Raw genomic sequence first — 12,927 nt, 5'->3', positions numbered from 1 at the left:
AACCATATATACATGAACTCTCATTGCAGTATTGTCTGTAACAGGAAAAAACTTGGAATAAGCCCAACTGTCCATCAAAGAAGATGGGATAAAAAAAATTGTGTTATGTTCATACCATACAGCTATTAAAAAGAATGAGGTAAATCTACATATGCCAGTGTGACAAGATGTCAAAGATATCACAATAAATGGAAAAAAAAACAAGATGCAAAACGCCATGCGTGTTTTTAATACAGAGAATGACTGCAATAAATGTCAGTATATGCATGTCAAAAATTTTGGAAGAATATACAATAAACTATAAACAGTAATTACATTGGGAAATAACATTATGGGATAATTTCACTTTATTTTTTATTTTTTGAGACAGAGTCTTACTCTGTCACCCAGGCTGGAGTGCAGTGGAGCGTTCTCGGCTCACTGCCACCTCCGCCTCCCGGGTTTAAGCAATTCTCCTGCCTCAGCTTCCTGAGTAGCTGAGATTACAGGCGCCCATCACCACACCCAGCTAATTTTTGTATTTTTAGTAGAGACGGGGTTTCACCATGTGGTCAGACTGGTCTCAAACTCCTCACCTCAAATGATCCGGCTGCCTCAGCCTCCCAAAGTGCTGGGATTAGAGGCATGAGCCACCGCGCCCAGCCTCACTTAAAACTTTATACATCTCGGCACCATGTAAAATGTTGACAATGATCTGTAATTTAAGAAATGCTTGTTTTATTTTGTTTAAATATAAATAAGTATAATAAATAAATTTAAAATTAGAATTAATAATTAAACTGAAAGTTTAAAATGACACTTTATATGTAAACTGAATATGATCCTTTTGGAGAAGTACTGTGTGTCACAAGCATTACAAATGTTTATATTCTTTAGCCCAGTAAACTTTAATACAAAAAAACTTTACTCATGAAGATATTTGTTACATTACCGATATAATGCAAAAAGTTGGAAGCAAACCAAATTATTAATAGAAGAGTTAAACTGCCATTCGCAATAAAATATTGTACAGCCATTCAACATTGTGATAATATTGTGACTATGAAATAACACGAAATGCTTATAATGTCAAGGATAAATGGAAAAATATAAAATTAAATATTTAAATATGCTTGGTAAATATCTCAATGGTAAAGAAGACTATGAAATAACATTGTGTTAATAAAAAAACTGTGTTATGTTCATACCATACAGCTATTAAAAAGAATGAGGTAAGTCTACATATGCCAATGTGACAAGATGTCAAAGATATCACAATAAATGTAAAAAAAAACAAGATGCAAAATGCCTTGTGTGCCTCTGTTATAATGTTAAGGATAAATGGCAAAATATAAAATTATACATTCAAATGTGCTTGGTAAATATCTTAATGGAAAAGAAAATAGAAAGAAATATACCAGCGCTAAGTAATATCGTTTAAATGGTATCACTCTTGGTTATTTTTCTTCCTTACACATTTTTATACTTTCAAATTAACCACTTACTACATTTGCACCAGAAAAGAATGTAATCATTGATGTTGATGAGATATTAAAAAGAGCAACATTTTTTTTATCACTGGCCAGACATATAAATGTATTCACATTTTTTCTTTCACTTGACCCTTGGCTTCGTGTTGAGGAAAGGTGTGTTCTAACCCACTGCCACTAGCTTTTCTGCTGTTCTGGAGCAACCACTCACCTCTCAGTCGGTTTCTGTGAAATTCAACTACTTCATTAGGCTGAATGAGAGACTGAATAATTTATAAGAAATAAGATTTCCACAAAAGAAGATAGATTCTTCTTATGACTAAGCTTTAGCTTCACAAGAGAGCAAGAAGTGATTGTTGGGGGGATCAACAATTTCCACATCAAGAGAATTGAATACCAGTCACGAGGCAGACATCCCCTTGGTGAATATTCTTTGTGCCAGTTATTTACTTCTCTATTTTTTCAGTGTCTTCACCTGTGAGAGTACTGTGTTGAACAAGAATCTTAATTTTAGTCTTAGAATTTTCCTAAAATGAAGGAAATGGGAAGTATAGTCAGGTATCTGCAGTGTGCCAGGAACATACTAGATAGGTATATTACCTTTAGTTGACATAAAAGAAATTAATATTCTAAGAGAGTCAGAAGTAGACCAAGGTAGTGACAAAGTTAAGATTTATTCCCAGGGCCAGGAGAGGTGGCTCATGCCTGTGATCACTTTGGGAGGCTGAGGTGGGTGGATTTCCTAAGCCCAGGAGTTCAAGACCTCATCTCTAAAAAAAAAAAAAAAAAAAAAAAAAAAAAATTAGCTGAGCAAGGTGGCACACACCTGTAGTCCCAGCTACCCAGGAGGCTGATCACCTGAGCCTGAGGAGATTGAGACTGGCTAGCCACAAGCCATGATCACGCCACAGCACTCCAGCCCGGGCAACAGTGAGACCCTGCCTCAAAAAAAAAAAAAAAAAAAAAGATTCAGTCCCAGGCTATCTAACTCTTTCTACCAAACCACTCTTACTCTTTAGGAGTTTGTAGGTTAAGGACATGAAGCTTCAGAGGGCTGAATGATTTGCCCAAGATACACAGCAAGTTAGCACCAGAGTCAGGGCCAGAACACAGATCTCATGAGGCCAGTTCTGTGTTTACTTTCTCTTTTTTCCATTTTTTGTAAAGTTCCTTGTAGTCAATTCATAGTTCATGATCATAAATCACCTGTATTGCCCCTCTTCCGTTTTGTTTTGTTTTAACTTTTCCCCCTCATTTTCTATCCACACTGTGTTGCCTTCCGGGGGTGTTTCTTGATCTGATATTGCAGCTCATTAATCAATTCTTCAACTACTGTATACATTTTCCACTATGTATCCCATCTCTCAGGTCGATTTTAACCATTATTTTTAATATAATCAGTATCTCCAGCATGTGGTCCTTTATAACTTCTTATCTCTGCATCATCACAAATATCCACTCACTTCTTTGAAGTTCTTTTTGTGCTTATTTTAAATTCTTGGTCTATGTGATTATTTCTGGTTCCTACAGCAATGCAACAGGACAGGGGAAGATATGCTGCAGTAACGAGCAATCCAGGAAATTTCAGTGGCTCATACAACAAATTTTTATTTCTCACTCACAGTCGCACGGCTTTCCTTGCTCTCTAGCAACTGTGACCCAGACTACTTCACATTACAACTGCACTGTCTTAAAGTTCTTCACTGCAAGTCACAAAAATAGTAGCAAAAACAAAAATAAAACACAGAGAACTCACTTCTACACACATCCCATTAGCTAGAACTAGCCAAGTGGCCCCAAACCAACTGCAAGGGAGGCTGGAACATGGCAGATGAGCACAAAAGCATTTGGTGAGCACTCATTCTCTGCTTGCTTCGCATGTTGTTTCTCACTGTGCCATGCTCCCCAGATGTCCCTCAGCTCATTTTCCTCACACCCTCACGTTGCCCAGAAATGTGGATCTTGTGGGAGGCCCTAGCATATGGCACTCTTGTTAGATTTAAGGAGGGCAAGGACATGGCCCAAGACAAGGTAGAAAGACCCCTGAATCATAATCTGAGTTTGTTTCATCACTGTCTCCTACACACACACACACACACACACACACACACACACACACACACATCCCTTGTTCACTGACCCCTCTTCAGCACAATCCTGACCTTCAGACAAGCTTTTTGTTCTCCAACCCAGGCATTGCTCTTCAAGATAAATTTCCCCCTGATTGTAATCATCTACTGCTCAGGGTGTGGAGAGGGAACAAGAGAGGAAGGAATGCTCACTAGTGGACCCATCAGCCAGCTTCACTGTCTCCCTGATGTTATCTCTACCCCCTGTCCACAGCACGGAACGGACACTGCTGTTCGTCCCACAGGTGGCAAGCTGTGAGTTTCCCAAGGCAATAGAGCAGGGGGAAAAAGAGATTGTGGTCAACTTCTCCCAAACTGATGAGCACAAATGTCCTCTGCCTCTCTCTCGTTTCTTCCCCCACCAGGTCCCATCCTCACTTTCCCGAGGGATGTCTCTGCTGTCTACTTTCTCAGACTCGCACGTTTCTTTAACATCTCTGCCGCCTACAGGGTTAGGCTGGGGCTGGAGGAGGAAACCGGACACTGTCTGAGGTCCCAATTTGTCAGGTACCACAGTCCAGAGCATTTCTGCAGCAGATTTTCCTTTTTTATTTTTATTTTATTTTATGTTATTGAGACAAGGTCTCTCTGTCGTCCAGGCTGCAGTGCAGTGGCATGATCTTCGTTCACTGCAGCCTCAACCTCCTGAGCTCCATCAATCCTCCCACCTCAGCCTCCCATGTAGCTGGGGCTACTGGCGTACACCACTGCGCCTGGCTAATTTTTTCTATTTTTTGTAGAGATGGTGTTTTGCCATGTTGCCCAGGCTGGTCTTGAACTGCTAAGCTCAAGTGATCCTCCCACCTCAGCCTCCCAAAGTGCTGGGATTACAGACATGAGCCACTGCACCCACCCTCTACTACAGATTTTTTTTTTTTTGAGACGGACTTTTGCTCTGTCGCCCAGGCTGGAGTGCAGTGGCGCAATCTTGGCTCACTGCAAGCTCCACCTCTCGGGTTCATGCCATTCTCCTGCCTCAGCCTCCTGAGTAGCTGGGACTACAGGTGCCCGCCACAACGCCCGGCTAATTTTTTTGTATTTTTAGTAGAGACGGGGTTTCACCGTGTTAGCCAGGATGGTCTCGATCTCCTGACTTCGTGATCCACCCGCCTCAGCCTCCCAAAGTGCTGGGATTACAGGCATGAGCCACCGCACCCGGCCTCTACTACAGATTTCTAATGCCTCCTGGGAAATAGATACAATCCCAAGATAGTAAGTTTTTACTAAGGAATAACAGATCTCTTTTTCTTCTTCTTTTTTTTTTTTTTTCCTATCTTGGAATAAGGGTCCACGGGACTGGCACTCAAAATATGTTACTTGACTGTCTTATCCCCGTTCTTGCAATGAGGAAAACACTTCTCCCAAAATATGCAGCCCTCATGAGCATGGCCACCTCGAAGTGTATTCGATTATTCCTGGAAGAAGCCTGAACTCAGCATTCCCTCTTCTCTCTAGGAGTTGTTCAGATTTGGACAGCACTTAAGAGAAGGAGAAAGGAAGTCAGGCCTGAAGCTCACGGGCTGGCTAGATTTTCTGATTTGCACCCTGCCTGGAAGTTGACTTTTATATGTATAATTAAACACCAGGAAGCAAACAAATGAGACATTGTTGTCAGTGTTTTTTATATTACGGGAAAAATGTATATGATTTGCTTATGCTATATGCTGAAAATATCATAAAAATAAATATTTCAGCTCTAAACTTATAAGCCTAAATCACAGTTTAAAAGAAATTGTTGCTTCTCCAACCACTTAATTGTATCAAAACATATCACCAGAAAAGTGGAAAGGTAAAATGACTTTTTTTCCCCTCCATCCAACATCCCCACTGTAACAGACGCTGTTGGCTTCCTAGTTCAAAACCATTCTCTGCCCGTTTGTTCCTTACCTGCCTCAAATTATAAAGGATAAAAACCTCAGAAACTTGCCTTGCCAACCTACTTTTCAGCCAGAGTAGCAGCCAGAGTAGCAGCCAGTTCTGGCTAAAGGTTTGCTCGTTGGGGGAACAGGGATTATAGGAAACACATTTTATGTCCCTTAAAAAGGACCTCTAATAAGAAGAAAGGACTTTGTGGGCCGGGCGCGGTGGCTCACGCCTGTAATCCCAGCACTTTGGGAGGCTGAGGCGGGTGGATCACGAGGTCAGATGATTGAGACCATCCTGGCTAACACGGTGAAACCCCGTCTCTACTAAAAATACAAAAAATTAGCCGGGCGAGGTGGTGGGCTCCTGTAGTCCCAGCTACTCAGGAGGCTGAGGCAGGAGAATGGCGTGAACCCGGGAGGCGGAGCTTGCAGTGAGCCGAGATCGCGCCACTGCACTCCAGCCTGGGCGACAGAGCAAGACTCCATCTCAAAAAAAAAAAAAAAAAAAGAAGAAGAAGAAGAAAGGACTTTGCCACCCCTTCCACTTGTTTGCTACCTTCAATGTAGTCACAATGTCCGGAGCTGTTGTATTATCTGGCAACCATGAAGCAGCATAGCTTAGCATGAAAAAGCAACATGCTTGGAACAGCAGAGCAGAACGATAGTAGGAAGTGTCCTTGAAGTGTCCTTGAAGACACTTTTGAGCTGCTGCACCAAATTTGGAAATGCCTACCCCCAAACTTCTTGTTAAGGGAGATAATTCAATACTTCGTAGCATGAGCTACTACTTATTGGTATTACGTTACTTACAGCCAAAAGTATTCCTAACAATATGTGCCCTAAACTGAGCTGCCATTATCAAAAGGAGCAATACTGAACCTCTGTAAATTGATTTTAAAAAGGTCAATAGTCAGGAAACGTACTTGAATCCTTTTGACTTGAAAATATAGAGGCCAGGCACGGTGGCTCACACCTATAATCCCAGCACTTTGGGAGGCTGAGGCGGGCAGATCACCTTAAGTCAGGAGACCAACCTGGCCAACATGGCAAAACCCCATCTCCACTAAAAATACAAAAATTATCCGGGCACGGTGGTGCGCACCTGTAGTCCCAGCTACTGAGGAGGCTGAGGCACAAGAATTGCTTGAACCTGGGAGGTGGAGGTTGCAGTGAGCAGAGATTGCGCCATTGCGCCATTGCACTCCAGCCTGGGTGACAGAGTGAGACTGTCTCAAAAAGGAAAAAAAAAAAAAGAAAAAGAAAATATAAAGGAATAATTACCATTTTTACCCTGCCAACTATAAGCTAGGCATTGTGTTAGCCACGTCATAGTATCTAGCCTACAGTTTTCTCTTTTTCTAATTTTTATTTTTTAATTTTTTGCTTGTGGAGACAAGATCTCACTATGTTTCCAGTCTGGTCTCAAATTCCTGGGCTCAAGCAATCCTCCCACCTTGGCCTCCCAAAGTGCTGGGATCACAGGTGTGAGCCACGATGCCCAGCCTAGTCTACAATTTTCTTTGGTTGCTCCTACAGCTCTGCTAAGAAACCTCTGATTCAGAGAGCTAGAAAAGTTCAGTAAGGGGAAAATTTGCTCTGGGAAGCAATATATTTTAATAGTGTCTCTAGTAAAATATGTGAGGTGAGGAGAATACCCAAGACTCTACATCATATAGTGATTAAGAGTGTAACAGGATATTTAGGCCTTTTCCTGTAGACCCTGAATTGACAGTTAAAACCCAAAGATGGTATAAAGAGGTGCTAAGACCTCCAGTTCCTACAGAGACCTGCCAAACAACTGAGATACCTCTTTGACCTATTAAGAAATAAAGGGCTGGGCGCGGTGGCTCATGCCTGTAATCGCAGCACTTTGGGAGGCTGAGGCGGGCGGAATCCCTGAGGTTAGGAGTTTGAGACCAGCCTGGCCAACATGGTGAAACCCCGTCTTTACTAAAAATACAAAAATTAGCTGGGTGTGATGGCGGGCGCCTGTAGACCCAGCTACTCAGGAGGCTGAGGCAGGAGAATCGCTTGAACCCGAGAGGCAGAGGTTGCAGTGAGCCGAGATCCGGCCACTGCACTCCAGACTGGGCAACAGAGCGAGACTCCATTTAAAAAAAAAGAAAGAAATAAAGAATTGCCCCTGCTACCACCCAGCCTCCCTCTGAAGAAAACAGGGAGAAACAATCTTTGGATTAGTAGAGAGTGCAGTTTCATGGGAAGGAAGTTTTCTCTCCACTCTCAAGCAAACTGAGAGGCTCTTCAAGAGACTTAGTCACTGAGATTGTGGGTATCTGCAAGAAAGGACTTTGTAGCATCTCATTCTTGGGTCCAACATCTGTTTAGGGTGTGAACTTGTTAATTAAAAAATAATTGGAATCTATAGTAACAGCAGAAAGGATTTTTAATCTCAAAGCTTTCAAGACAGCAAGAGGATTTAGCAAGAATAACTGGAGCCACACTATGGAATGAGAAGTATACTCAATTTACTGTGTAGTTAATTGAATTATTATTACATACCACAGTTATAAATAACATAGAGCAGTATCTGATCTTAACTACAGATCCCTTTAGCAATTGGTGAAATGCTTAGACAGGCATTTCTTTGCTCATCCTAATCATTTTTCATTCTCAAAATGGTTTCCACACTATTTCTAATGGAAAAGTCCTAGATCATGGCCTTTATTACAAGTGGCAAAAAATTATGACTTATGGTAATATCGCTTAAAATTCAGATAGAATTAAAATCTTTTCCCCTTGCTTAAAAATGCAATATATATTGGTTGCAGAAAATGGGAGAAGGAAAACAAAAATAAAAACCCCACTATAACAAAGAAAATTAAAGTAACCTATAATCCTGCTGTCCAGACAAGACCTCTATTAACATTGTGTTGCATTTCTTCTAAGATGAACTAGTGCATGTGTGTGTGTGCGTGTGTTCATGTGTATTATGTAAATTTGGGATTATACTGTAAACCACTAGCAATTTTTCCTATTATATTGTGAACATAGTCCCATGAAATTAACTATTCCTTAAAAACATGATTTTTAGTGACCACAAATTATTTTATTGTAAAATTGAATTACATTTTATGAAACCATTTCCCTATCACTGAGATTTGATCCATTTGGAATTCTTAGGTATTCTAAATAAAACTCCAATTGAATGTCCTTAAATTAAAAGAATTACAATAATGACTAGAGTGAGGTGGTAAAGTGGAGCAAGAAACCACAGCAGATCAGCCTGCCTTTCATCATATGCTGCAGCAGGAGTGCAGGAGTGCCCCATCGGCCAACAGATTTGCTGGAAGAAAGTCAACCTTGAGCCATTTTCTTATTGCAATCCACCAGGCAAAAGAACCCAAGCAGCAGAAAGCCTGGTTGTAGAGGTGATGGCAGGCACTAAGGAAGAGTGCAAATGGGCAAGCTGATCCTACTCTCCAGTATCAGAGAATTGTTCCCTGGAGAAGCATTGCTGGCTCTAAAAAACAAAACAAAACAAAAAACATGCATGTAGCTCAAGAGAGCTAGCATTCAGATCCTGCCACACACCTGACCTCAAAGGCCAGTCCATGGAAGCAAGAAAAGCAGAGACAAACAACAAAAAGGGGACTGCACCCATAGGTCATTGAGTAAGAGATGTTTATTCTTTCCAATCTTTCACTGCAAAGGAGCTGAGCCCGAAGTGGGAGAGAGAGAAGGTGTTCCAAAGGAAGGCCATGCGTTTGGACTCCAAGGTGAGAGAGTCTGGAAGAGCTGTAGAGTAGACCAGGGCCCTTCCCTACCCAGGTCACCTGTGAGACCATTAAGTTCTTCCGTGCTTAAGCCACTGCTAGTAGTTTGTTAGTTGCAGCCAAGAACAACCCTAACTGATTCCTACTCCAAGGTGTGGAACATGCCCAGAAATTATGAGATCTGCTCATGAGTCCTGTAGGGAATCCATCTGCCAAAAAGAAAGGGAGGGTCAACATAGTACAGTCTGGAGACAAGGACTCAGAGAAAGATAAGACTATTTCATGTTCACACTCCAGCACATTTGGACTGTTCAATTAACACACGTACAATCACATGTTGAAATCCTACTTCTGCTATTTGCCAGCAGTGTGTCTTTGGGCAGGTTCCTTAATTCTCTGGACCTCAGTTTCCTCAACACTAAAATGGAGGTAACAATATTTATTTCACAGTGTTGTTCTGAAGATTAAACAGGATGATGTCTGTCCAGTGCTTAACATGTTGGCTAGCATACAGTGAGTGCTCGGTAAATGGTAGGTAATAGTACTGGCAAGTAGTGAAGGAGCCTGGGAGCATGTCATGTGAAGAGATGTTAAGAAACCACATGATTGATGTCTTCAAATGTTGGAAAATTTCTCCTATGAAAGAGACTGTAGACAATCTGGTATTGCTACAGAGGGAAAAATGGGCAAAGAGGGAGGAAAATTCAGGAAAAAAAAGTTTAGCTCAGTAAAAATAAAAAATAAAAAAATTGAAAAGGAAGAAGTTCTAGTGTTCTATACAACCTGATATAATTTGGCTGTGTCCCCACCCAAATCTCATCTTGAATTGTAGTTCCCACAATCCCCATGTGTCGTGGGAGGGACCAGGTGGAGATAATTGAATCATGGGGGTGGTTTCCCCCATCCTGTTCTCATGACAGGGAGTTAGTTCTCACAAGATCTGATGATTTTATAAGGAGCTTTCCACCTTTTGCTCAGCACTTCTTGCTGCTGCCATGTGAAGAAGGACGTGTTTGCTTGTAAGTTTCCTGAAGCCTCCCCAGCCATGCTGAACTGTGAGTCAATTAAACCTCTTTCCTTTACAAATTACCCAGTCTTGTGTATGTTCCTATTAGCAGCATGAGAACAGACTAATACAACCATAGGATGACTATAGTTAATAATAATATATTATATAGCTTCAAATAGCTGGAAGGATATTGAATGTTCCCATCACAAAGAAATAATAAATGTGTGAGATGATGGATATGCTAATTATCCTGATCTGATCACTGTATATTATATGTATCACAGCATCATTATGTGCCCCAAGAATATGTACGATTATTATGTGTCAATTATAAATTTAAAATTAATTTTTTTTAAATCCAAAAAATAAAAATCCTAGTGCTTTGTTTTGGTTTTCCCCCTTTGGTGACAGCAAGAAGCTTAATAACAACCTGAGGCAAACACATCCAAGGAGTAGAATCATCCAAATTTGTAGGTATCTTTATCCCTGGAGTCTCCCAAGGCATCTACAGGCTTGGGTTCCCATATTTCTGAGGACAACAGGCTGCTTTTCTGGTGAGTGCAATGGCCAGGGGTCCAAGCAGAGGCACATAAAACCCCACAAAGCCCACCTACTTTGCTCACTTGCCATCTTTTGACCGTCTCTTCCCTGCTCCCCCTTTCTCAATTCTATCAGCCAGGAAATATAAGTCAGTCTGAAAGTGGGTGGCAGCCACTGCATAGAGGGGAGAGGTCACTGTGGAGGTGGAAGGAAAATCCACCTTTAGCTGCTGGCCTCTCGCCCCAGAGACCACATGAATGCTGCTAAGCCACATCCCCTACCTGGGTCCACTTTCCACAGAAAACTTCAGAAATGCCATTGGATCCTAATGATGGAGGAACTTTACCCCACCACGTACATCCAGAATTGTGTGGGGAAGGTGCTGAGGGCTACATAAGTCAATATAGTAGCCTTTTATTATAAGAAATTTTAAATTTTTCCTTCCCTCATTAACACCCACTAATTGCTACAACACAACCCCTGCTGTGATTTAGTGAGTTAAATAAAGTGAGCACTCAAAGATATTTGAAGTATTTTCCAGAGCTTATAATGGTAAAAAAGAGTCTTCCTTATCTAGACTTCCATCGATGAATTATGATGGATCCTCATCATAAAAGTCGCCAGTTTTCATAGGAAGAAAGGTTTCACCGAAGAAACATTGACTTTATTTATTTTTTTATTTTTGTTTTTCTCATTAAACTTTTTAATGGGTCTCAAAATTCTGTGACAAATTTTTGGTCAAGTTGTTTCCATTAAAAAGTACTGATTTTAAAAACTAATAACTTAAAACTGCCACACGCAAAAAAGAAAACTAAAGTGGTCCACAAAACATTCTCCTTTCCTTCTGAAGGTTTTATGATGCATTGTTATCATTAACCAGTCTTTTACTACTAAACTTAAATGGCCGATTGAAACAACCAGTTCTGAGACCGTTCTTCCACCACTGATTAAGAGTGGGGTGGCAGGTATTAGGGATAATATTCATTTAGCCTTCTGAGCTTTCTGGGCAGACTTGGTGACCTTGCCAGCTCCAGCAGCCTTCTTGTCCACTGCTTTGATGACACCCACTGCAACTGTCTGTCTCATATCACGAACAGCAAAGCGACCCAAAGGTGGATAGTCTGTGAAGCTCTCAACACACATGGGCTTGCCAGGAACCATATCAACAATGGCAGCATCACCAGACTTCAAGGATTTAGGGCCATCTTCCAGCTTTTTACCAGAACAGCGATCAATCTTTTCCTTCAGCTCAGCAAACTTGTATGCAATGTGAGCCGTGTGGTAATCCAATACAGGGGCATAGCCAGCGCTTATTTGGCCTGGATGGTTCAGGATGATCACCTGAGCAGTGAAGCCAGCTGCTTCCATTGGTGGGTCATTTTTGCTGTCACCAGCAACGCTGCCACGACGAACATCCTTGACAGACACATTCTTGACATTGAAGCCCACGTTGTCCCCAGGAAGAGCTTCACTCAAAGCTTCATGGTGCATTTCGACAGATTTTACATCTGTTGTAACGTTGACTGGAGCAAAGGTGACCACCATACCAGGTTTGAGAACACCAGTCTCCACTCGGCCAACAGGAACAGTACCAATACCACCAATTTTGTAGACATCCTGGAGAGGCAGGCGCAAGAGCTTGTCAGTTGGATGAGTTGGTGGTAGGATGCAGTCCAGAGCCTCAAGCAGTGTGGTTCCACTGGCATTGAGAAACATTGACTTTAAATATGATAATCTTCAAATGTATGGCCGTATCATATGCACCAAAAAGCAGAAATTTTGCTATATTCTCATACCTCTCATCTGTCTAAATAGGCAACTGTATGACTAATTGATTTAATATCTGTTTCTGAAAGGTAGATATTGTTCTTTGTTATGCATTAAATTGTGTTCTCCAAAACTTACGCTGAAGTCCTAACCCCCAGTACCTCAAAATGTGATCTGATTTGGAAATAAGGTCATTATAGATATAAGTAGCTAAGTTAAGATGAAGTTATACTGCAGTGGAATGAGCCTTTAATCCAATATGACTAGTGTCCTTAGAAGAAGAGGTGAAAGAGACACAGAGAGGAGAATGTCATGTGAAAACACAGACACACAGGGAGAAGAGGGCTACATAAAGATGAAGGCAAAGATTGGATTTATGCTGCCACAATTAAATGACCACCTGGGGCTACCAGA

The 12,927-nt window shown here is 41.4% G+C and overlaps 1 protein-coding gene across 1 annotated transcript; it reads right to left on the bottom strand.

Annotated features, from left to right (window-relative positions):
* Positions 1–11,716: 11,716 nt before the first annotated feature.
* LOC100980336 (elongation factor 1-alpha 1-like) lies at positions 11,717–12,462 on the bottom strand. Its single transcript, XM_034963299.3, has one exon. The coding sequence runs from the start codon at positions 12,460–12,462 to the stop codon at positions 11,728–11,730; it is 735 nt and encodes a 244-aa protein (XP_034819190.1). The 3' UTR covers positions 11,717–11,727.
* Positions 12,463–12,927: the final 465 nt, after the last annotated feature.

The sequence above is a fragment of the Pan paniscus genome, chromosome 5, assembly GCF_029289425.2.
Source record: "Pan paniscus chromosome 5, NHGRI_mPanPan1-v2.0_pri, whole genome shotgun sequence".
Taxonomy (NCBI): Eukaryota; Metazoa; Chordata; class Mammalia; order Primates; family Hominidae; genus Pan; species Pan paniscus.
Note: the sequence above shows the minus strand (reverse complement) of the source record. Positions and strands in the feature narration are given on the sequence as shown.